The sequence below is a fragment of the Polyodon spathula genome, chromosome 8 (assembly GCF_017654505.1).
Source record: "Polyodon spathula isolate WHYD16114869_AA chromosome 8, ASM1765450v1, whole genome shotgun sequence".
NCBI classification, from domain to species: domain Eukaryota; kingdom Metazoa; phylum Chordata; class Actinopteri; order Acipenseriformes; family Polyodontidae; genus Polyodon; species Polyodon spathula.
In genome coordinates, this window is record NC_054541.1 from 26,640,373 (window position 1) to 26,667,756 (window position 27,384).

Here is a 27,384-nt window from a genome sequence, read left to right on the forward strand (position 1 = left end):
TAACAATGCAAATGCTTTATTTGCTTAATGGGTGGGCAGGTCACATGGTGGCCAGCTGTTCAGCTCAATAGAGGTCAGCTGACATTACCAAGCCTATAAAAGCAGATTGCATTTAACACTTAATACAGTTCTGCAGTAATATTTCTGAAATGTAACATTTACAGGAAAGGCAACAAACAGATAAATTGCAACTAAAACTGTTAACAAATTAAAATTCACAATGTTGTAATTATTATCTTATGAAAAGAATGTTATATACATTGTAATAATAAGCCACATTATTATGTGGTAATACTTGCACTATATTGCATTTTGGAAGCTTAGCAAACATATATTAAAAGAATACCAATAATATGTTGCAAATAAATATGCTTCCTGAAGCACGTTAAGCTGTGATGACAATTACTGTTTGGCATAACCCTATTACGAGAAGCTTACTGTGGCATGCATACAAAAGCATGAGCACTCTCCCTTTCTACTTGGTAACATGCAAATGGTGTTAACTGAAATGCAAAAAGATCTGAAGCTTTATGCTACCTGATCGTAAAAGACCATACAGGTTGTACTGCTGGTGCATAATGCAAGCTTAAATATACTGTGATCTTAAAACATGATTATAACTGGAAAATGTTGTTTCCAATGTGGTTTTTGAGAAGGTTCAAATGTCTTTACCATCCACACAGCTGAAACTAGTGGATCAAAATAATGTGTGTAAACAGGTATGTTTAAAAAAATGACAGATTGCACTGTACCCACTGAAAACATCTTCTATACATTTGCTTTTTTTTCATATATTCTGAGGAATATATCACTATTCCAACTCAGGTAGGGAAAGTCACATGACGAGTGCCCGTGCTTTTTTCTTTTTTTAGAATTGGCATGCTTGGGGAAATCACTAATCTGTTTAAAAATAAACTTGCCACTTACCTTCACTAGGTTAACTTCATACAAGTCTTTATTATTGATCTATTAATACTAATATGCAATAGTTTATTGCATACTTATTTTCATTTTTATTAAAATAAGAGAAAGGGCTTTACAATTTTGTACACCATTATCAGGAAACAGTTATTAAAGAAAACATGATAATTTACTTCAGTGTTATTTTCTGTGTTCAAATGTCACAAATGACACCATTCAAACAAAGGTAATCAGTTTAAATAAATGTATCTTTCTGTTTTTCTTCCGGATACTACCTACAGAAATTTGTGTTTTTATAGCCCTCTGATAAAATCACATATGGTGATTCTCTTCTTAAACACTCACTACAAGGAACAAAGCTTTTTTGTACTTATTACTTATGTAGGCACATAATAATACTGCCACCTTCTGATCAACATGTGGTACTGTATGTAGTAACACTAAAAGTATCATAATAATACTGACAAATGTTTACAAAGTCATTAAATCACTGTCAGTCTGGGAGTTTGTAGGCAGTCATTTCTCAAATACAAAGGAAAATGGAGCCATGCCACTGTAGATTCTTATAATAACTGCATAGCAACAACAACAACAACAACAAAAATCACACTGTGAGTTGCATTAAGTGTGTGTTACATGTCAAAAAGCAATGTCAGAATCAAATTGCATTTTCAAGCACAATATATATTCGCCGTCTCTCATTCACACCAAGCATATCAAGTGTTACATTCCATTAGTAGTATAGAAAAGTTACATTCCTGTCTAATTTATAGCTTGATCAGCCATCTTATATGAAATGGAAGCAGGCAGTAAACCATATATCACGGTTTGTATTGCCCATCATATAGAAAGTTTAAGTCCTTTTGATCAAAACCCTCATTTGCCCACAACTTCCAAAAATAACAAATTTTGAAAATGTATCAAGTTATTATGGGCCCCCAAATTTCAGGTTTTAACTCCACAATGACCTAAAATGTGCAATCCTACTGAATTATGTAAAACCCTGCTTTAAATACTAATGGATATTAAAATGTAAAGATCCTGCTTTTGTCATAGTTTAGTTTCTCCAGGTTAGGAATGCAAGCACACTGAATCATTGGGTGAGGACCACACAACAGGATAATGGTGTCATCTCCGGGTGGTGGCATTTGATCTTTGATCATCTCTTCATTGATGAAACCTTGGCTGTACTCCCAGTCTGGAAGGCAGTAAACAACAAAAGGATTTAGAGATTTTGTATTTTTTTATGACACAGCTGATACAGTTAACTGATATAGGGGCATTCCACATTGTAATGGAGTTGGACAATCATGTTATTTAAATAACAAAGTCAATTAACCAACACTAGTCTCTAACATCAGGAATTACCAGTGACTACAAACCAGTTTGCAAACTAATTGTACCAAGCTGGTCTGTATGTGTTTCAGACTAACTGAAAATGAGGCAAGCAAACTAAAGCAAGTTGCTATAACAACCAATCCAGAAACTGGTTAAGCCTAACAAGCAAATCATTTAAGTGTTCCTCTCACATCTGCAGTAACTCTAACTTAATTCTGGCACATTTACATTACAGCTCTGTAAAACAGCCCATGGTGAGATGGATTAACTGTATCTATGGATTGACATTACATTTTTATGCCTCTGACTGATTACTTTTTGCGTCTAAAGGAACCTTAACCACAAACCATGTCTACTTTGTTGTAACTAGTTTTCGTTCCGCCCAGCTTCAATGAATGGGAACCATAGGTGCACTGATCCTGGCGGTTCACAGCTAACTCTCTTACCCTCAGGGGCTCGGTCCAGGGTGTACCACAAATGAAATTGTGATGGATATTTTACTTTGAGCTCTTCCAGCTCTGGCCGCAGCAAGATATCCTTCTCTGTCTGGAGACAAATAATAACAAACAAAGTAATCATTAATCAGTCTCCTTTTTTGTTTTCTCTGTTACTGAAAATTACAGTGGTGTGCAGAATATTCAGATTGGAATTCCCCTTTAAAAGAACAATGAAATCCTCTTCTGCCAAATACAAAAGAATACTAAACTTAACAGGGAAATATGTCAGCTATTTCTTGACTAATTAAGAACTAAAACAGAAATATCCATTACTTCCAATTCACCAAAACGATGTTGATATGAAGTTAGCATTTTAGCTGCCTCCATGAAGTCTCAAAAAAGATCTCCAATGTTCTAGCGTACCTGGTTTGCAAACAACAAGTAACAGACAGTTTTGTCCTCTGGGTCTTTCATAATTGCCCGGATTACCTGAAGCATGGGTGTAATCCCTAAATTAAAAAAAAAAACTGTATGAGAAATATAACTCCTTAAAATCACACACACACCAATATTAGCTTTTTTTCTGATGCAAATAGCAAGACATTACATTATCCCTTATATTTATTTTATACTGTTGTTGCATAGTTGACTTGTAGAAAGTAACTAACATTAATAAAATATACTGAGTGATGGGTCGCTACAGCAAAGCATAAAAAAATGACTTCATACACTACAAAACTTACCAGTCCCACCAGCTATCATTCCAATTTGTTTGGCAATACTGACCTCTGGATCAGATTTTTTATCAAAATTAACGGCAAACTTCCCTAAAATATGAAATGACAATAGTCAGGCATGGGCATGTATTGTATACCTACACATTACCAGGTTTTAGTAATGATCAGTAAAAATCTATTTTCCTCTCACTCTAAATTGTTTCACTATTATTTCTCAATATACAAATAAAACAATACAATATCTTATTATTACCAGGGATCAGATTACATAAACACACACAAAAAGAAATGTATGAAAGAGAATCATACATGTGCTTTCTGTTACTCCACTGCTCACCTTTCCCCTGGTACACAAGCAGCCCGCTCGGTCCCCTGAAGTCAATGGCATCTCCAATACGAAGGCTTTCCAGGTACTGGGACATCACCCCTCCCTCAGGAAACTTGGGATGGACATTTTTGTAATAAATCTGAAGCAAGAAATAGAATTAAGCAATGAACCTTATGCCAAGTCACAGAATGCGAGTATGTTTTGATAGGTATACTAGTCTAAGCAAAAATAAGCTGCTTTAGTTATATAGGTATATTCTTATTTCAATATATTTCAGTCAATTACTAAAGAAAACTGCATTCAGACTCACTAATGTTGTGGGTGTACAGCTATGGTCAAAAGTTTTGCATCACCCTATAGAATTAAGTAATTTTGTTTCATAAAGTCAAATGAAACCTGCTGAATAATGTTACATTAACAGATCAAATGACATACCTCTTTGTAGATTTCCATATACTTAGCAAAAAACTGACAAAAATGTAAAAAATCTGACATTTAGTAATCTAAGATGAAATACTTTACTACTATTATGGCTTCAGGTAGGCTTTTGTGATATCATTTTGTAGTTTTTTTAACTACATAATGTTAAATAAAAGATCTAAATTACAAAAAAATAAATAAAAAGAAAAGAAAACAACAACAAAATGAGATGTCTCAATCCTAAAATTCTAGGTGATGTAAAACTTTTGGCCATAGCTGTCTTTTGTCAGAAGATGTGAAATAAAGTTCAGTCAATTCTGCTTGAAACAACAAAAAGAATCTTGGATTTACTAATTGTGTAACTTGACTTTATCCTTGAACAGCCTGCAGTACATGACCTGGCAGTGACAACTGAAGAAAGTCTGCACTCACACAGAATGTAATTTGGTTGTACCTGAACCATCCACAGGGGTGTGGCAATGAATATGGGTTGCTAACAGATGTTTTAGTTGTTTTTTTTTTTTAATGACAATGGCCAGCTTTTATTTAAAATATATTTCATTATTTCATTTTTTTTTTTTTTTTTTGGGGGGGGGGGGGGGGGGGGGGGGATGTAATACTGTTCAGCCTAGTATGCGATAGATAACCCTTACCTTCACAACAAGGTCCACGTATCCCTTGTCATCGTCACTTGATACTGGGGTGTAGGGTCTCACGACAAGATCCCCATCTATCCTGGCAGACAGGTAAATGTGCTGTCCTGGAAAAGAAATTGGATTTAAAAAGTAATAATAACACTAATAATAACAAAAACAACAACACCACAGCAATCCCAATAATCACCACCTGGAATGATAACAGTTACTGTACAGTGCTGACTAGAAAATCGTGAAAATAAATCAATATACTCACTTATTCACTTCCAGTGCATATCAAAGACATTTAATATTTAATGTTATCAAGGCCCAGCCCTGCTATAGTCACTGGTGTGAAAATCACAGTTTAAAAGCTTTACTCACCAATGGGAAGCCCCAGAACATGATCAGGGGACTTCAGTGCAAAGCGGAATCTTCTTGTGTCATGATTTACAATCTGGAAATTAAATTACACTCCTTTTAACTTTGCAGATAACACAAAAGTAATAATAATCAATTATTTGTGTTTTTGTAACAAGCAAAAAAAAAAAGGGAAAAGCTAGGGCTGTCAATGAATCGCGTTATTTTTTTTTTAGATTCGTTTTTTGAAGGCACGTTAATTGCCCTGTCCCGACCCTCTCAGCACATAGTAATTCAATCCCTGCAGCACTATTTTAATACACTCAAGTGCATACAACGCAATAAGTGACGTCGTCATTTGAATAGAAAGTTGGTCACAGAATTGCATTATGAGCAAAGCTCTGAAAGTGAAGGACTTATGAATGGGAAGTTTCAATCTGTACCTGTTGCTTCCAACAAGTATCACAGAATGCATCTAGTCTGTGCTGTAAACACGCCTTCGCTTCTCAAAACACACTTTCTAGCAGTTATTCTGCTACAGGCAACAATAACAGAACCAAAAATGAAACCCGTCAGTTACGGCAGAGTACTTTTTTTTAAAAATCAGGATCTTTGCAAGCCTCTGAATCAAGCTACATGATGTCAGTAAGCTACAGGGTGTCCCACTTGGAAGTATTTCAGTTAGATGCTGTCATTCAGTCCAAGTTCACGTTGGGAGTAACATACAGTACCATGAAAAACTATGTGCCCCCTGTATGATTTTCTTCATTTTTGCATATTTTTGACACTGACTGTTATCAGATCTTAAACCAAAATCTAATATTAGATAAAAAAGGGACCCTGAGTGAACAAATAATACAAAATGTTGATACTTATTTATTTATTAAAGAAAGTTATGCAACACCCAATGCCCCCGTGTGAAAAAGTAATTGCCCCCTTAGACTCAATAACTGGTTTTGCTACTAGCAGCAATAACTGCAACCAAACGCTTCCTGTAGTTATTGATCAGTCTCTTACAGCGTCGTGGAGGAATTTTGGCCCACTCCTTCATGCAGAGCGGCTTCAACAGTGACATTTGTGGGTTTTCGAGCATAAACTGCTTGTTTCTGATCCTGCCACAACATCTCAATGGGGTTTAGGTCTGGATTTTTTGTTCTTCAACCATTTTGACGTAGACTTGCTTGTGTGTTTCGGATCATTGTCTTGCTGCATGACCCAGCGCTCTTCAGCTTCAGCTCACGGACAGATGGCCTGACATTCATCTGTAGAAATCTCTGATACAGAGCAGAATTCATGGTTCCTTCATTGTTGGCAAGTTGTCCAGGTCCTGATGCAGCAAAGCATCCCCAAATCATGACACTACCACCAGCATGCTTGACAGTTGGTATGAGGTTCTTACTGTGGAATGTAGTGTTTGGTTTTCGCCAGACATAACAGGGCCCATGTTGGCCAAAAATTTCCACTTTTGACTCATCTGTCCATAGAACATTGTCCCAGAACTCCTGAGAATCATCCAGGTGCTTTATGGCAAACATGTTCTTCTTAGTGAGCAGTGGTTTCTGCCTTGCTACTCTGCCATGAATCCCATTTTTGCCCAGTGTCTTTCTGATGGTGGAGTCATGAACACTGACCGAGGTGAGAGAGGCCTGCAGATCCCTGGATGTTGTTCTAGGGTTCTTTGTGACTTCCTGGACGATTTTATGCCTTGCTCTTGGAGAGATTTTGGCAGGACGTTCACTCCTGGGAAGATTCAGTACTGTCCCAAACTTTCTCCATTTGGACAATATGGCTCTGACTGTGGTTTAGTGGAGCCCCAGAGCCTTAGAAATGGCTTTGTAACCCTTTCCAGACTGATAGGCATCAACAACTTTTTACCGGAGGTCTTCAGGAATTTCTTTTGATCGTGGCATGATGTGCCTCTAGAACAGGGGTGTCCAATCCTGGTCCTGGAGGGCCGGTGTCCTCCTGGCTTTTGTTCCAACTGTCCCCTATATTAGTTCATTGGACCAATCAAGCACTTATTAGAAGCTTAATTGGTCCAATTAAGCAATTTAGTGTACAGTTGGAACAAAAACCAGGAGGGACACTTGCTCTCCAAGACCAGGATTGGGCACCCCTGCTCTAGAACCTGTGTACTGACAACTCCACTCTGATGGTAAGGGCCAAAGTTAGTCAGATTTATATTGGGCAGGGCTTGTATTGTTTATACTGTATAAACAATGCTGTTGTAAAGTGGATAGCTACCCACTTTTCATTTGATTTCAATTACCAAATGTATTTGTTTACAATTAAGGATCATATAACCATTACTCAGTGCATGCTTTGTTTTATTTTCAAATTATAAAAACAATGTAACACCCTTTTAAAGGAAACTGATAAGAAAATACAGGCCCTACAGTTTAACTTGAAATGCAGTAAGGGGGGGTAATAAACTGACTCTGTTGTGATTGAGCATTTGGGTTAAACAATTTAACAGCTAATGCTGCACTTTTTCTGTATAAGTCTGTGGAAATAAATATAAAAACATAAAGAGGGGCCAACAAAATTAATCCAGAAATAAGAAATGAAGGTATTTATGATGCGCTGTTTTTTGGATGACATTAATAATATTATTACTAATAATAGTAATAATAATAATAATTATATTAGTAATAAAATAAATTTTAATAAGTCGGATGCTGTAAATGTATCAATTAAATATGTGATTAACTGAGGTTAATATTTTTAAATCGCTTAACAGTCCTAAAAACATTTTATGTTAACCTTTATTATTATTATTATTATTATTATTATTATTATTATTATTATTATTATTATTATTATCAAAACACTAATTTACATGGTTACATGCATGGTTTGCAAGAATTTCTTGAACAAATGTCCATGCAAAGTTTAATTTAAATTCAGGCCTTTTGTACCTCACTCTACTCATTAGATTGTCTAAGGGTGGAGGAGAGAACCAAATAGTGTTAGGAAAGTTACAGAAATTAAATGAAAAGACCTACCTCTTTATCAATCAACTTCAAGCAGTACTTCACACTGGGATCCTCAAGGGTTATTGGGGCTCTTTTCTTTGCAAAGAAAAATCTTAAAACAGCAGCAATCACATATTGGACTGAACCAATACCACTTCTAATGACCTGAAAATGAAAGAAAGGAATAGTACTAACAACAGCAATTGTAAAATCAGAAACATAGCAGACACTACATTCTCTAGATAGACTCAATACAATATCCTGTATTTACTTAGTTGATTCATTTATTTAATTAAATAGAAAACCCTGAGGCATTTACTTTTACTAACATGCTACACTATAATGGTATGTGACATTATTAACCTTATTGTTACGCTAATATTAGCATGCATAAAATGCAAGTTTACTTTTTTTTTAATTTTTTTTTTACAAATCGCATAATACATTAATTTGTTTTACCGAGTAAATGTACAAATATGTAAATATGTGTTTTCTGGTGGGATTTTGTTGTTGTTGTTGTTGTTGTTATATATATATAGAAAGAAATACTGTATATATATATATATATATATATATATATATATATATATATATATATATATATATATATATATATATATATATATATATAGACAGTATTTTTCTATTTTTCATGATGTGCTCCACCCAATAGTCCTTCGCATTCAATGCCCAAAAGTAAAACTGCGTCCTTTTCCTAGTGGGTAGGGTGTTTTTTTTTTTTTTCTTTTGTTTTTGGCATAGCAACACACACTAGAAGTTGAAGACGAATGGAAGTGCTGACACGCCCTGTTTCTTTATCAGTGTTTTTCAGTTGACACTTAATGTAAACACCTCTGTCAGCAGCTGCAGGAACGAGCACAGTATAGGAAATATATGGCGCTGTATAGTTATTTTTACTGTAAATTCCACTACTGTATGACACATTTGTCCCTATATTTCATGGTCCGTGCAATTTCAGCACATAACGATATTATTTTGATCAAGCAACTAAAATATTACAGTTAATGAACTGATAGTGTTACTATGCATTTGTGCAAATGTTTGTGGTGTTGTACTATAACATTATTTGAATACTTGCAGGTTGAAATACAAAACTGTGGAAAACAAGGACGAAATAATTACAGTAACTCCACCCACTAGTGTTGTACAATAAACTCCACTGTGCAGCTTAATGAGGCAAGTAAATTACTGAACACAGGCGTTTAAAACAGTCAGAAAATGCACACTAGCGAAATGTTTAAATATTTCTGTTATTTATGCAGACGTACAAGCATTGGCAGGCTGCTATAAAATAAAACCAACATATCATAAAATTACAATAATAACAACAACAAGAAAAACAATAATAATAATAATAATAATAATAATATAATAATATAATAATAATAATAATAATAATAATAATAATAAATCTTACGGCACTTATAAAAGACCACATTTTCAATCCCCTTGCTTCAGAAAATGCACAAAACAATTTACAAAAACACAAATGCAATGGCAAAGCAATGTTTACTTCTCTTCCAGGTCCCACCCACGTTATTTGTATCGTGATTGGTTAAACTCCTTACTCTACACTTGCAAAAAGTACAGCAAACCTCTCTGCAAACTACTAAAATAAAAACCAGCATCAAGCAGCCACGCCCTATGAGGTGCCTCTTAATGCCGTTTAGGGGGAAATGTCGGCAGTTTAGAGCAAACCGAAGTCGTATTTGTTTGTGATTGGACCAAATATGCCAACAAACCTGATTGACGGTATCTTGCAGCTGCAGGCATCCTTGCCACAGTTGCGAGTCGCGGGTTGTGTGATTGACTGGTTTCGATGTATATGCATGTCATTAGAATCATCCCATCCCCACTAGTTTGATTAAGAAAAACTAGAACTCCATAAATAAATAAATAAATAAATAAATACATAAAACTACTAAAAACATATGGAATTTGTATAAACACCCCCACTCCCCTCCCTTGAAATGGGTTGGGCTTGGTTTGGGCTTGTTTTAAAGTCAGTGCCTGATTTTTTTTTTTTACTCGTGAGACTTGAGAACACAGTTCCTTGCAATAGAAAGCTACAGTAATTCCAAATAAAATGTAACGCAAGGCGAGAAAGAAATTGGCTGGGTTACATAATGGCTAAAGGGTATGCTTTTCATAATTCCTTGATTTATTGTATTTGTGTTATTTAAACTATGAGTTAAGAAATGTTATTATCTGACACACACACGCACACATTTTAATGGGACTGAACTTTTGGTTTTACTACTTACGTCGCCTTATCGTGTGTGAGTGCGTGCGATGTAAATACAGTATAATCGTAAATCTCGAAAAAACTACTCACTTCTAAATCTTTTGTAGTCATTTTTGTATTACTTTAGTATAAATACATGTTAATTTTGATTCATATGTTGTTTTTTTTCTGACTTTATGTGAACGAAAAGACACACATTTGCCCGTTTTCCCATTGGAAATAGTGATATTTTGAAATATCACTGCCCTGGTCACAAAAGCAAAGTTTGTGGGGAATAATAGCCATTTTCTATACCTTCGAGGCATAAGCAATTAGGAAATAATACTTACTACCCAGTAACAAAAATTGTGTTACATAGTGTTATTCTGGATAATTTAGGTTTTCGGTTTCAACAACTCCCTGGTTTCGCAAGGTGCTGTTGTTAGTTATTGAAGCTAGCTTTAGGCTAATTGCATTTTGTGTCTGGCCGCACCCATCACATGCCGTTTGCACTTGTTGCATAAAAGTGCTAGACTTCGAGTCGCAGTTCAGTACTCTAGATTTAAGTTATTTTTGCAGTACGCAAAGTGAAGGAACAGGGGAAACCGTCTAGAGCAGCAGATCAAATCGGATACATGTGAGAGACAAGCGTCCTGTCAACAATGTATTCAATTAAGTATATTAAATGTATGCCTTGTGACTGTTAGTTAAACTTTCCATTATCATTACATCCTGTGGCACCCTGTATTTTCCAAAGAGAATAGTGTATAATCTTGTTTTTGTTACACTTGTATCTTAAATCAATATAACCTCATTCCATGTCTCAATCAGATAATTATTAATTCATATTTATAAAACCTGGATGATTTTGCCAGAGCAGATCTAAATACTCTCACTGTTAGATTATTAAAACGGTGCACCTTCCGAGGAGTGGAAATTAAACAACTACAGTGCATATGAGTCTTATAATTATTTAGACAGCAGTGCCACATAAACTGCAGTTGCTGCTGGTTTGTGACATGTATTTACTATGAAATTACTCGACTTTAAAGCCCCAATAGTACTTACCTGCATAAAGTTAACAGCGCATTTGCAACAAGGCTGGCAATCAGATTATTATATTGTTGAAAGGCAAGTACAGGACATCAAAAACCACAGCGGGCAGGGGGGGGGGGGGGGGGGGTAAGTTTGGTTTGGTGACAAACTGCTTTCATCAGTTTTTGGCTTCTTGCGATTTCTTTGGCTTCCAGACCATGTCAGTTTCACAATAGCGTCTGTGTGCCACTTCCAGATTCCAAAGCTTTGAAAGAATGCAAGAATGTGTTTCCTTTGCTTTCTTCCAATAAGGCAATTTATTAAGGAAGAAAGCAAACATTAAGAGATCCATCTTTGTCTAAGATTTATAAGATTTTTATTTTACAGATTCTATCTATCCATCTATTCTTACGCCAGCCTTTGATCAAAACAATGCAAAGTAATTATTTGTTTTTTGTTGTTTAGCATGTTTTGTTGTTTGTGTGCAGCTAAGTAAAAGCTTTGCAAACAAGGCAGCTGTTGGGGAAGAGAAGCTGTTTATTTTACAATCTTACAACATAGATATGCCTTTCTGTGGTTAGGGTAGTTGGTTTAATTAAGTTCAGATTTGTGTTTTAAAGTTCAGCATAACTAAAGCAACTAAGAACTACAAACTCAATACACTAGCCTTGCTAAAAAGTTTTGAACTCAGACACCTACTATACAGGATTAAATGAATTGATGTGCAGTGTACAGTATAAAGGCAGTTTGGGCTATTTGTAGTACACTTTGTTGTGTATCTTAAAGTAATCAATCATTTATTGAAAACTGTCTATAAATTGTCAGATTCCTTTTTATTCTTATAATGTATTTTTCAACAGACAAGGTGTGAACCAGGAACTGTCTGCGATCCTGAACCAGCTATGGACAGCTGATGAGAATCGCCTGAAGCCTGGGAACGATTACACAATCCGTCTGCAGGTGTGGCTGTGCGAATGGAAATTATTCAAAGGAATTATAATGGATGCTTTTAAGTAATTGCTCTTGCTTCTCGTTATCATCATGGGGCCCTAAGCTTTAACTGATGAATATTTTCAAGAATAGTCTTTTAAAGTCTGTTTTTGTGGAATAAGTACAGTTTTGTAGGCATGAAACTTTTCTAAACCGCTGTTAAAGAAACACTCTAGAATGGCTTCACATTTAATCCATAAAGTCAACTTCAAAAACATTATCGCTTTACACTAACTCAGTTGACAGTCTAGTTTGTAAGCCTTGCTGTTTCATTTTACTTTAATTAAGAATGCAATTTTTTTCACATACTACTTTACACTGTGAACCATTTTATTTGTGTGCCATTCATTTGAGCTATTCTATATTAATTTAAATTCCAAATAAATGGATTCCTGTTGTACTGTATAATACACAACAATACTGTTTGCCCTTCGTTTCTTATCTTTGTCATCCCATTTTTCTTTGTAATCTCTAAAATAGAGGGTTACAATATGTACTGTAGATTAGAATGCTCAGACTGCTGCTTCCTCCTATGTTGTTCAAAGGAGTTACATTTTACATATATGCATATAAATGTAAACACAGTGTTTACACAGCTAAGAAATCACAGAAAGACTCCATGAAAACACAATAGTAAGATTACAGAATACTTTCTGTTCAGAGTGTAATCATTTACTGTTAATATCATGCAGTTAGTCCATATTAAACACCAGACAAAAAGTAAATTACACACTTAAAGAAACACAAGTTATTAGTAACGTATTACCATTTCCAAAGCATGTTTCTGTGCCACATATAACTTAATGGAAAACCTAGTTTCTGATGTCTGATGATCAGATTACACTTTGGCCTCTAACCAGCTGTGGATGTTTTTAGGTAGTTTATATGCAATAAGATAAACTACAGCGTTAGCTTTTATTATGCAGAACTAACTGAAAAGCAGAATGTTTACATGAAACCCCTATGTGCATCCTGAATTAGACCATCTCAGTAACTCTGCTATAGGCTACATTTTGAAAATAAAAGCTCTATGTGGAAATTTTACTGAAATTGAATTGTTCAATACCTATACTACAATTTTCTTTCTTTTTTTTTTTGAAATTGCAGAAAGGGAACAGGTAGTTTATTTAAGGAACCTCTGCCTTGAATTGGGGTTGGAAATTATTTACTGCTGTTGATTCAGAAAAATTAATATATACAGGTCTAGGCTGCTATTTTTATAAATGTAATTGACATGACAAAATATCCACAGTGTAGTCTTAAATTCTTCTCTTGAAGTTTAAGGGGAAACAGGTTCCTCTTTTTCTGATCTTAAAATAATTTAATTGCAACACATCTGATGTACTGATTCATTAAGGAAAGCATGACCACTGTTTAAATCTTGTTTCCAGACAGTTTGAATGAACGATGTGTGTGTTCCATAACTACAAGTGATTATTAAATGTTTCTCAAAAATAAATTGTGTTATTTATCAAATTAGGTTTTATTTATTCCATTTTATTTTTTTTTTGCTTGACCCAATCTTTAATACAGAGAAAAAAAAAATCTGGATAAACAGGAGAAATGCATATTTCAAGTAATGTAAACAGTTGGCTACAAAATTCCTGTTGACCAATAATTTGTGTTTATTATTTAGCGTTTATATCCCTGCTGGACAACTATGAGATGTCAACTGGGGTTTCGGAGACTGTTACATCTGAAGAAGCCGCTGAGAACAACCGCTTTCTTGATGCTGTTTTAGAGACTAAAGTTATGAAGGTACAGTATATACATGTGTATTTAATGCTTACCTTTATTGGAAATGTTGAAATGTATATGTAATATACTGAATAGATTGAGCAAGCCTACTTAATATAAGTAATGTATACTCTTGCAACACCAGGGTCCTGTCAATTTCATTTTTACAGTAGTACAGTAATGGGCAAGAGGAACATTGTACAGTAAATGCTACACAAAATATATTTACAATGCAAATTGTGGGGGGGAGATCATAAACCTTTATTTTATCCATGCAATAAAACATTAAGATAGAAAAGCTAGTCTATAACATGTTTTTAACATTGACTTGCATTGAAAAACTTTGGCATGCATAACAAAAGATTGTTTGAGAGTGTCATAACAAAAAGCTGTTGTACTATATCATTTAATTAACTTGAAGTTACAGTACTGTTTTCATGTTGATAAAATGTTGTATTATAGTTATTCTTTTTGTTTTTCATGCAGCTTGCTCACCAGTATCTGGTTGGTAAAAACCAGACCCTAAGGAATTCAAGACCTGGCTGTATAACATCTGGTTTCTGCTTTACAACAGGGACAGAAAAAACGGGTATGTGTCATAATCTGAAACATTGGTTAGGAAAGTTTGATTGCTGTTTAACAACTTTTGCCAGGATAGAGCAAGTGGTGGTGAAATTTATAAAAACAAACACAGTCTAACAACAAAAGAAAACAAAAGAACAGGTTTATTATTTCAAGAACCAACCAGGAGTAGAGCAACAAGCTCCCTTTTGTACAGCAAGCCCGCCCCTGTAGTCAGTTGTGGAAGGGATGTGGGTAATTCACTGACTAGGAGACAGACAGGTGTAATTGAAAACACCACACAGGTGCCCAGTTTTATTTTAGACCAGTTCTTACTTTTTCCAGCAGAGGGCACTGTTGATTGTGGGCTGCCTATCAACGATGATAGACAGCACCACGGAAATACCACAGCTGGTACGTGAACAGCAAATGCACTTGCAGGTGCTCAAAGAAATAATAATGAAAGCAGAAGGCGAAAAAAACAAGGGAAAATAAAACAGTAATAAAACTACAAATAAAAGGTGCTGCACTCGGCAGCGTTATCCCGGTCGCCGCTACCCGCACTACCCGGATCACCGTCCTACTCTGTCGGCTAACTAGCCTGCTCTTTTACAATACGCCGGGGTCTGCCCAAGGGTTCCCCTCTCTCTGTCTCGCTGTGAAACTTTCTTATCTCCTGGCTGATTCCCGGTCCTGAATCAGAGCTTCCGCACTCTTGACGCGTCTAAGTGGGCAGACCTGACAAAACAGCAGAGCAGAAGAAGGTTCAACCTACAATAAAATATAATCTTTTATTTTTCAATTGTTATTCAGGCAGATAAACCATGAACTGTCTGAGATCCTGACACGGCTCTGGGCAGCTGATGAGAATTGTCTGAAGTCAGGTAAAGATTATGTAATCTGTCCACAGGTGTGGCTCAAAAAATCAAGTTTCAAATGCAAAAAATTCACATTAAAAATAAATCCACATGTGGTTTGTAACTGTTTGGGGAACAGGTTATCTAGCCAGGATTTTGTTTAAGGGATTTTATCTTAAATTCAATTTACTTTCTGGATTACAGGCCCTTAAAAATGCAATATATAAACACAACAGTGTTAGCTAGATTTATGTTGTTTTTAAGAGTATAGTAGATGCCTTGGAGGTAGCCCACACCATGTCTAGTTGGAGAAAGAGAGACAATAAATAAAACTCCAGTTTATGACATTGAACTCTTTCATACATAATTTAATTCACTGTACACTATTGCTTCTTCTAAATATGAAGAATACAATATATTATCACTCCATATTTTGTTTGGGTAATGCACACATTATAATTCCATGTTATTTCTTTTTTCTTTTTCATATGCATATAAGTCTTTTGCTTTTGAATGAATCAACCAATACAGAATGTATGACCAAACTGAGGCTTTGCAATGAGCTTCTGTTTGTACAGTACCGTTTTGGGGCAAGTTTCACAATATTTTTCCATTGTGCCCATATTGTTTTGTGAAACATGAGGAATGTTTGAGTTACAATGAGCAGTACCAGATTTATTGTGAGCTTATTTAGACACACCTGATCTTGTTACCTGTACCCTCAAGGTGTTGCAATTAATATAATTACTCTGCAATGCAATGGAGTTTTTTCCCATCCTAGCGACAGTGTTTAATTGGGGTGGTGCGGTCAAAATACCCTACCGTCAAATTTTGAACCCTGCTCTAAATTTGGTCAAAATGAACTGGACTCCATTAAGGAATATTGGCTTTTATTTATAATTGATTACAATTAAAATTTCTATAGATGACGTCTCCTTGCTACATATTACCAACTGAATCAATTTTCTGAAAGCATAATCCCCTTTCACACCAGCATGCTCTACCCGGGTCAGGACCCAGTGTCATGCTGGTTTGCTACGTGATTTCACACTGCTTTTGATAAAGCATGGTTGACCTGGGTGGTAGATACAAGTACACAATGCGTGTATCAATGCCCCGGAAGCAGCTATTTATATAGACGTTTTCATCCAAGCTTCTCTGGATTGAACTGTCAGTCCAAATGTTGATTAGAGCAAATGTTTCTTCATCCCTGCTGCTATCTGGCTCATGGTGTGTCTCAATCAACACAAATATGGCTCAACAGGAATGTTCCTTGCGGAAGTGAAACCTTCACGATGGCATGACTGTTTATTTCATCGACTTATGAGTGGCCATCATGCATTTTGTCACACTCAAACCGGGTCAAAGCGTATCGACCCACATTTGTAGTGGGTCGCTGCAACCTGGGTCAACTTGAGTACAACCCAGGTACATTATTTCACACTACGCAGGATTGTGACCCAGGTATCCAGAACCCGGGTTGGGACCCGAGTATGAGTGCCAGTGTGAAAGGGGCTATAGATAGTTATTGAACTTTTCCACCATTACATTTTTCAGAAAATATTTTGTTGAAATTGTGAGATGATATGTTTTTCCAGAACACCCTCTATTGTGTAAATGTTGTATCTAGAAAATCTTGCCATATGCTTTACTCTATTAAGCATACTGAATTGTTACTCTAGTAACAATTTTATATTTCTGATCTAGTGTTTATATCTCTGCTGGTCATCTATGAGAGGATTGTTACAGCTCAAGAAGTGACAGAGAACCACCTCTTTCTCGATGCTATTTTAGACAATAAAGTTATGAAGGTTTGTACTGGTTTGCTTGAACAAACCTATAAAGGCGTCTGGTTCCATATACTAAATACATGCAGTGCTATTTTAAAGCAGCTTGCTCACCAGTATTTGATTGATTGAAGAAAGGCAAGCCCAGACCCCAAAAGATTTAAGACCCAGCTGTATGATATCTGGTTTCAGCTTTACAACAGGGGCCACAGGTATGTGTTATTTGTAATTCATTTTTGATCTTTGACAGATTCCTACTTCCTGTTCATACTTTTACTTTGTTTCTATGTGTGCCAGATCAAGAGTTCACTGAGATGAACCACATCATTATAGCTGTTTTCATAATGCACCATCCGAGTGTCGAGTCGCCACGGGGCGGCCCTGGGGTGACTCAGCCCTGAGTTCAGCCCTGCCTGCGTTCATATTTGCCTTGCTTTACAATCTACGAGGTGAGATTCGTCCCGGGGTTGGACATGATCATTTCACACTACATAAATTCATCCCAGGGAGAGCTGATGTGTGACCCTTGCCCCTCAACGTTTGTTTTGTGGCTACTGCCATGAACGTTTTCAACCCGACGCGAGTGTAGCCCTATTGCATTCACATCACATTTTTCATCCCAAGGTGACCGTTTCACCCTGGTTGAAAATTCTCAACCCTAGTCTCTGTCAGGGGTGAGTTCGCCCCGCGTTGAAACTAGCAACGTGAATGTGCTTGCCTGTTTGCCCCGGGGTGGGATGATCTTAAAAGATCAACACCCCTTATTTATATATGTAAAGAAACTGAGGGGAGAAAAAACTTTTATGTAGCTGTCATATATTGTTAACACAAAGAAAAAAGTATCTAAATAAAGAGCATTCTGTTTGCAATACCACCTAACCTATATGTAGTTATTTAACTTAACTATGCAAATTATTAGAAGCTTGTTGCTCTTGCATGGTAGTAATAACATTAATTTCTCAACAATTGTATAGGACTACTTTGCTTTTAAAATACGGAGAGAGGCTAAATATGGGTTTTTGGTTTGTTTTTTTGTTTATCTAGAAATCGACCACCACAACTAATACTAACCAAATGGCAGGCAGTCAGCGTAACAAGATTTTTTGGTGATGTTTCTGATAAATCTAGTAAGTGTTTTTTAATTAATTAAAAAAAAACAAAAAAAACATAAATACTGTCCTTTACATTGATGTACAATTATATTTGTATGTGTTAACTTGACACTGTTAACACCTAGCTCCTACGTAGCACATACTAGAGTAAATGGTAACAGTGTTGCACCTACAGTTTTTCACAGTTAGGAAGACATATTCAAAATTTGAAGTTCAACTGGGTAACTATAAGTTGAGCAGAGAGGATGATAATAAAACTAACAATGTTACACCACTGAGTTGGTATAGGTTAAGAGGTAGGACTGGGAGTCTGGGATTGATCTTAAATGTATCTGTAAATTGCCCACAACAACCCACACTTATTGTACGTAACTGGCTCCCAGAATGCACCAGATTAACTTCCTTTTTAGGCACATTCCTTCAAAAAGTTCTTCAAAAGGCCCTTCCTCACAGTGTGTCATCAAAAAAAGAACAGTAGTTCAGGGGGCCCAGAGTCGCCACTGGTGCTGTATTAGAATGCTAGACAGGACCTTGGTTTTATCCAACATATCATGACACATGAGCCGACAGAATGCTAGGGTCTTGACCAAAAAAGAAAAGAGCACAGTAGGATGTACACAACTGATATATTTATTTTAATATTCACTTATCAATTAATACAAAACTGTAGAAAAAAAAATGGTGTTGATTTTAGCAGCCGCACTCCCAAGTCAGGAAATTATTATATTTTAATGGAGTATTCCCAGATCTCACTCCTTTTTGGATATCACTTTCATTTGGACTTCTTGACCTTGGCATATCTGTCATAATTGTGATACTGTATTCCTCATGAAGATGAATTTAAATAAAAAACACACAAATTAGGGTGACTACAGTATATGACTTTGTGTTCAGCAGTACAGTTTGGGATAGTTCAGGCTTTTCAACTTGTGACCCAATGCATTCTGGTATGTTTTACCTGCCTCAGGTACCATTCTCACCTTTAAGAGAAGCAGGACTACGCTTACCAGAACTGTTCCGCTGAACACAGAGCCATATGGTCATCTTAACACTGGTTCAATTTAGGCATTGTGATATGACTATGAGAGCAAGGGCAATCACCTCACTTTTTGTTTTGTTTGTCCTATCAGGAACATTTTGAATAGACAAAATTACACATTTCAAATAAACATAATTTGATTAATTTTAAGTAATATATACAGTGCCGTGAAAAAGTATTTGCCCCCTGTCTGATTTTCTGCATTTTTGCACATTTTTCACTTGAATTTGGTCAGATCTTGTAGTGGTATATATAGGGAGCCTGAGAGAAAAAAATGACACCAAAGTTTGGTGCTTCTTTCATTTGTTTGGTGTGCAAGGTAATTAAACATTCAATCTTCAGGTGTGAAAAAGTTATTGCCCCCCCCCCCCCCCCCCCCCCCCCCCCCCCCCAGTTAACGCAACCCAATTAAAGGGATAATTAGGGTCAACTGTTTGAATACTTTGATTAACAACACATTCAAAAGTCAAACATTTTAAAATGCGTACTTTGCAGAGTTTGCCCTGGTGAAGGTTTTGTTTGTAATGTCTTTTATAATGTTGACACTAATGCCCCAATTCTAACTGATACTGTGTTACAGTGCTTTTATGTGTCTTCGTTGCATAAGCATCCAAATAAGGAAAATTATATTTTTTGTTTTTGTTCTCCTCACGGGAGAAATGGAAGTTGTTACCGGCCTTCCTGAAGGTACATATCTTTGTTATGTTTTCAGAAATGTATTAAATATGCATTTTGGTGTTTTAATGTTTTACTGAACAACTTAACAAAAAACAAAAACAAAAAACATTTAGTGTTGCTATTGTATCAGACTGGCTGAGACAGAGCTAGAGAATCGTTTAACTTCATTTGCATTTGTCACTTCTAGGTGAAAGGACTTGTGAAACAGCACATTGACTCCTTCAAGTTTTTTATTAATGTGGAGGTAGGAACTCTATGATGTCCTAACAGTAATATATTTCTATAATTTACACCATTGTTCTAATTCCTTATAGTATGTGTTTCCTTGCAGATAAAGAAAATCATGAATGCTAATGAAAAGGTTACAAGTGATGCAGATCCAATGTGGTATTTAAAGTAGGTTTATATATATATATATATATATATATATATATATATATATATATATATATATATATATATATATGTATATATATCTATATTTCTTAAAATTTAATTTTTGAAATTTTATTTGTTTTTATATATTAAAGTGTATTTGATCTGGCTGTATGCAGCATTTCCATTATTTCGTTTTCTGCCAAGATATCTGATCCTATTGACATCAGCACCTTGTGTACTGTGGTAAAGTAATACAAAAGCTACCTACATAATTTGATTTTTTTTGCAGGTACCTCAATATTTATGTGGGAATGCCCGATGCAGAGGAAAGCTTCAATGTAACAAGACCAGTATCTCTACATGAGGCAGGGGAACATATTTTCTAATAGACTAGTAGCGTGAGAACATGTTGATTTGCTGCCTGCATCTTCTGTATAATCATTTTCACATCTAAACAAATCCAAACCACTACCTGTCATGTAAACTAGTGTGATGGACAACTCCAGACCTTTTTGCAGTTACCCATAATGCCTTGCTTCTAACTATGGGGGAATTCCTGATTCCCTCCTTTTTTCATTTCATGTATTCTGTTCCTGAGCACCCCTCCCTAGTTTTTTCAGAGTGATAATATCAAGATCAGCTATTTTACACAACTCTTACATGACACCAGAATCTTGCAAGGTATTACCGGCAACCCTAAAAAGTTAGTCTTTTACAAATGGTTTTCCTTTTGTTATCTTTAAAAATATAATTACCTGAATGGCTTTGTGAAATATGTTAATTCTCATACACAATTAACCATGTAACAATATATACTGAGTTTCTTGATTTAATTCTCATAAATTCAAAATGCCGCACACCTAAATTGATACATTGTCTGAAAATGTGGTGTACCATCACTAGAGCAACCTTTCATTCTTTTTCCTTTTTAATGTTGTCTGAGAGACGTGACCTACTCTGCCCCAATTACAGTGGATGTTGAGTGTAGCAGAGGAAGTCAGAGAATCATTCGCAGTGCTTTACCCATTGGCAGGTAGGTTATTGTTCTTGACTTTGAAGTTTAGGGCCAAAAGTTTAGGTGTTTGTTACCATTTAATATCTAGACCCTTAGCTTTAGCATATCCCTTTTACTTTCAGAACATGAAAATTCATCAACGTGTTCATGTAACTGAAATTTTACAGTTTTGTTGATGCCTTTTATTTTTTCCTAGAATGCCAATCATGCTACGTAGCTCCAACTGCGTTCTCATGGGGAAAACTCCAGCTGAGGGTTCTAAGCTAAAAGAATGCCCTCTTGATTCAGGTAACATTTTGCTTTACTCCACTGAAACACTTGTTTTATTATGATAAATAGTTGTTTAGGTTAATATTGTTAGGTTTATCAACAATTTGTCAGGCATATTTAAATTTAGTATGTTTTTTTTTTTTTTTCTTTATTGGAATAATACAACTCATTTACAAATAAGGATTAAACAGATGTACTGGACTGAAGAGCCTTTCAGCAATAATGTAATAGCTCAAATGATTGTGGTTTGAACATTATCGCTTTTTATGCTGAATAATGATTTTTAATATAAATATATATAAATAATGATATGCAGTAGTTTACTCCTTTGCGCTCGGTCCTGTGTGCTGCTTTTTCATGTATAAAACATCAGGAAAGTATGTGTGGTGTGGCCTATTGTCCTGTACCAGCTGTGCAGACCGCTAGTAGAAACTGGTGAATTTATGGTTAAATAGGATGAAAAGTCCATGTGCATGCAGTGCCTGAAAGGACTTTGTTATTTCTGTTTTTTGCAGGGGGTTATTTTATTGTGAAGGGGCAGGAAAAGGTCATTCTAATTCAGGAGCAGCTCTCCAAAAACCAAATTATTGTTGATGTTGACAGGAAAGGAACAGTGGGGGCCTCTGTGACCAGATAAAAGTTGTCAATAGAATGTTATATTTTGTTTATATGTATATTTATAAGATTGCATTTGGCCACAATCATGTTCATTTTTCCAATAAAAAGAGTACAGTCAATGTATGTAGTAAAACTAAAAGGGTCTACAAATGTTTCAACTGGAAGCTTTTGTCAATGTCTTCAAATCAAGCCGGTTGTAAAAGAATTAAGTTTCTTTTAGTTTTACTACATTTTTAATTTTCATTCATATTTAGACATAGTAACTCTCTTTAAGAAGTAACTCATACATTTCCTAAAATCCCAAATGTTTTAATTGGGGAACAATGTATATGTAACATCGTCTATACTAAGATGTGATATTTTGCAGCTCCACCCATGAGAAGAAAAGCAGAACCAATATATAGCTCTAAAGTAAGGAAGGTTCTACATGAAACACAACACCTCGTCAGAAGACGCCCCTATTGCAATCATCTTGAAGGTACATTCTTTCTGTAGCTGTACTTAATGCAAAGTTGCTCCTGTAACCATAGATGGATAGATAAGAATTATACTATTGTAAGATGCTGATTACCTTGACATTGTAGACTTTGTAAAAATAAAGCCCATCCTCAACATTGTGTATGTACCGTAGGAAGTTGTTTCAGTTATTGCCCACAAGAGGGCAGCAATGTTATTTTATTTCAAAGATCTGGGCTAACAGAGGCACTTGCTTTGTGGAGCAAAGCAGAATTAGGATTGCTCAAGTAGTACCCTATAATTTAGCAATTTCTAACTGTCAAAATAGCACACATTGGTGTTCTCATCAGGCACTAAACCTGTATGCTTACTTAAATGCTCAGCTGGTACAAAGCTACATTCTGTTCTGATGAGAAATAAGTAAGTATCATTTCTGAAATTGATCAGCTCGTTGTTCATTTCCTTGTCTTATGATCCTGCCTGGCCAGGCTTTTACCACACAGATCCTGGAATAGTATCAGTATAATATGATTAATTGTATCTAGGCTAAAACCTAATTGTATTGCAGTAACAATAGCTTTCTAGCTTGTTCTATATTTTTCTAAGTGAATCACTCTCTTTTATTTTATTGAGTTTACTTTTTTGTCAAGTAATTAGATTAGTTTAGATTGCCTAATTCTGAAAGCTAAAATACTCTGATAGTAAGAGATTTAAGCCATTTATCCATAAAAGTCTCAAATTAAGTCTGTAGACTTTTTTTTTTCTTGTGCATTTTTGGAGCACAGACTGGCATTTCTGTTAATGCCAATTTTAAAAGTTTTATGCCTAGTTATGGTTAGAAGGAAATGCTTTAATACTGAATGAATGCAACTCACAAGATACCTACAGGGCTGTCGGAACTCATGGAGTTTTCATACTGTGCTGGACTCGGCCCCAGTACTTAGCACAGATTGGCTTTTGTGTCAAAAGAGATTATAATTTCAGTGCATTGTCATGCCACTGTCCACTAGCTTTTAATATTTTTTTTTCAACATCTAGCTTGAAACAGGACTTTAAAGGTTTTATCTTCAGTAAGCAAAAGGTTCAGGATTGTTTTAATTATTCCCTATGGATTGTGAAATCCCTAGAAATAAAGTGTTGATGCGCATGTCTGTCCATCCACAAGTACACTGAACTTTTTGTTGTATTTTCCAGCTGTGGTCAAACTTAGTACTGACACAAAGTATGTGCAGTAGCATAAGTATTCTAGAAATGCAAATGTTGACATGGGCACCTCATTTTGCAAAAGTTCTGATTAAAAGCTCTCGGAGGGATTATCATATTTTTCTTTAAAAATCCCTTTTCAATCCTACCAAGATTAGATTTGAATATCTTGAAATGTTATAAAGAACCTATAACAAAAAGAAAAGAAAAGAAAAAAAGAAAATGCACCTTGAAGTAAAAACTTCTCCGCTTGGATGAGATTAATATCATCCCAGCCTTCAGGCTAGGTGTGGGTGAAAAATGAGCGCCATCTGGAAGCCACAATGGGCCTCACTGCTGGCTGCCACCTTGCCCCAGTGGTTCGAGCTGCAAATTCACTAAACCTGTTTAGCACTTGCTTAACTTCAAGCTGGCTTCAAAAGCCTGGGCTCAGTGGGGATGTGTGAAATACTGCCTGAAGGAGAACTTTGGCACAGATAAATGTTGTCGAAATAGTGCAATCTTACTGTTAAAGAAAAAAATAACTCACTGCACGCATTGATTAAAGTGCTAAAACGAATGTTTCGCCACAAGCCAAACCAGGTCTTAATTAGCCTCAGTGTTTGTGTATATATAGCATATATAGGGACACACAATATGAGCGTTATAAACAGGGGAAAAATGGGGGTGTATTTAGGCCGAGGAGGGCACAACACACATCTGACTAAAATACAAAATAAAATAGTGCCGTGTATTCCTTTTCTGGTTCTGACGCCGCCCACTTCGGCTGTCTCTGTGACAATAGCATATATAGGGACACACAATATGAGCGTTATAAATGGGGGAGGGGGTGGTGAGTGCCATGCGACACAACACACATCTGACTAAAGTACAAAATAAAATAACTCCCTCTCTGTAATGCACATATAGTGAAGCAAAAATGTAACTTTCCATTAATTAACCATGCATAAAGCACCATGTTTTTTTCCAAAAAAAAAAAAGGTAACATTCCCACTCATTGATCATTTTAATTAGCAGTTTTTAAACTGTAAGTAGCCTGGCTAAACAGCGGTCGCACATTTTCCCATAGGAACAATATTATAAATGGGGGTTACATTCCTGACTATTCAGCCAGATAGTAGTTTTACAAAAATGAACCGTTATGTTATACTCATGCAAATATTTATTTAAGTCTTTACACTCAGCCTGGTGGTTACGCGTATATTAATCAGACACCTGCCTGGCTTGTTTAAAAGTACAGACTTTGGGCTTTCCAAAGATGTATTCAGTGTGTGTGTTTTTTCTTGATTAGCCTAGTTCCATGTCAAAAGGGACTTTTGATGTTATTGTTCAATGGCCTGGCATACAGATATGTACAATCAATGTTAGAAATCTCACATCACTTACAAAGTCTTCAGTTTTAATTTGCAGCATCTGTAAATCACCAGCATTGTTGATCCCAGTAATTTCATTTGATCAAGGTAATGCAGCAGTTCATTATTCTATCCTGTCATTTTTACAAATCATCTTTCATCTGTAGCAAGACATAAAACTTGGGAAACATTAAAGAACAACTTTGTAAGAAATACAGTGGATATGAGTGATTAGAAACAGTGCTTCACAAGTTTATTTGTCTTACACTTGTGTATGTAGAATTCATTTCAAAGCTTTCCTGCAGCAGGGCAGAGCTGCCAAAGCCAGATGGCACAGGATCCGAGAGTAGGCCCAGCAATGGCGTTATAGCAAACAATGCTTGATTAGCATAAGCAAATGTCACTGAGCAAACATTAATATTTCTCCCATCCATCGCAGGCCATGGAGGTGGAGAGTGACCAGGAGATTGTCCAGATGATTGGGACTGAGGATCACGTGATGGCGGCCTTCGTCCCCAGTCTGGAAGAGTGTCAGAAAGCCCAGAACTTCACACACACATGTAGACCTGCCAAGTTTCAAGCAGCCCAATGAGCAAACCTCCACAATTTAAGATTGTTTTTACAGCAACAAAAATAGTTTGGCATGCATGAAACTTTAGTAGAATGTCACTGCAGAAGCTGACAACAGTCATGTGATGAATATGAAACTTTTATTTAAGGATTTATTTACATATCAACAAACTGAACCGCTGATGTGACACTACCAGCAATGGTAGCGCACAGAGTACATACAGGACATTGTACGAAAATCTTTGGTATGAGCTACAATCTCTGAACTAACCTTCTCTTTTCAGTAGTAAACTAACGTTGCTGAAGAGCTTGATGATGGTGGATAAACGGTGAGGGCGGATATGTGATGGGCAGATACGCAACGGATTACTGTATATAATTTTTGGATGTCATGTTTATACTAATTTGTAATAAAATAAAAGATCTTTGAGTAGTACAACTTATATATACTGTTCCATGTGCCTTTTTTTTGACAAATACATCAGCCTAAGCTGAAAGATGATCGTGACTGCCCTCTAGCAGTTGGTGTTTGAATAACCTGAGCTCTTATAATTGGGAACATTGTACTATATATGAAATGCAAAGCTCTCTAATGGGAACAGAACCTTTTAAGTTGTAGGCTGCTGTAACAAGTTTGCATCCTTACTACTCCAGGTCAATTGTTAGCTAACCCTAATTGTTTCAGCTGACCCTAGTCAGGATATGGCTCTGACCTTATGGACAGTATGTGTGTGTTTTGCAAGTTTTATAAGCCACTCAAACTGAGATATCATCTACATGTGAATAGAGTAAGACAGCTGAAAAGTGAACTCCTTAGTTTTGATATGTGTTTATTTCAATAGTTATTTACTTTATTTGTTATTACCATACTTGCAATTTACACTGTGAAAAGCACTGCAGCCAGTCCTTGTACTGGTGTTTCCTGAAGCATCCAAATCCCTACTCCAGAAGCAAGGGACCCTGCTTTGTAGTAAAAGTATCTGTAATTGGGGTGCAGCACAAATGACTAAGTAAAGCTTGCAAGTGATGTGATTATATATTATATATATACTATATTATATATATATTATATATATATATATAATATATATATATGTATACACATGTGTGTATACAGTGGTTTGCAGAAGTATCCCCCCCCCAGCTGTAAAGCTTTCACGTTTTGTTGGCATCTGAGTATACTCCATGACGCTTTAAAATTAGACTTTACATGTTGAATCTACACAAACTACTCCACATTGATAAAGTTAAAAAATGCATATAGAATATAAATAAGTAAGATTTACAGAGAAAAACAGATTAATCTCAGTTGCATAAGTATTCAGCCCCT

General features: G+C 35.8%; 1 protein-coding gene and 1 pseudogene across 2 annotated transcripts; one reads left to right on the forward strand and one right to left on the reverse strand.

Annotated features, from left to right (window-relative positions):
* On the reverse strand, window positions 1-11,533 carry LOC121319690 (NADH-cytochrome b5 reductase 3-like). Of its 2 annotated transcripts, none has more exons than XM_041257380.1 (9): window positions 11,465-11,533; window positions 8,182-8,316; window positions 5,201-5,273; window positions 4,835-4,941; window positions 3,771-3,900; window positions 3,440-3,523; window positions 3,120-3,205; window positions 2,706-2,805; window positions 1-2,119 (listed from the first exon to the last, which is right to left on the reverse strand). In XM_041257380.1, the coding sequence occupies exons 1-9, from the start codon at window positions 11,468-11,470 to the stop codon at window positions 1,947-1,949; spliced, it is 894 nt and encodes a 297-aa protein (XP_041113314.1). In that variant the 5' UTR covers window positions 11,471-11,533; the 3' UTR covers window positions 1-1,946. The 2 variants fall into 2 exon arrangements, with proteins under 2 accessions (XP_041113314.1, XP_041113313.1); XM_041257379.1 differs by lacking the exon at window positions 11,465-11,533 and adding an exon at window positions 9,590-9,828.
* The window catches only part of LOC121319109, a 47,286-nt pseudogene continuing 30,118 nt past the window's right edge, over window positions 10,217-27,384 (forward strand).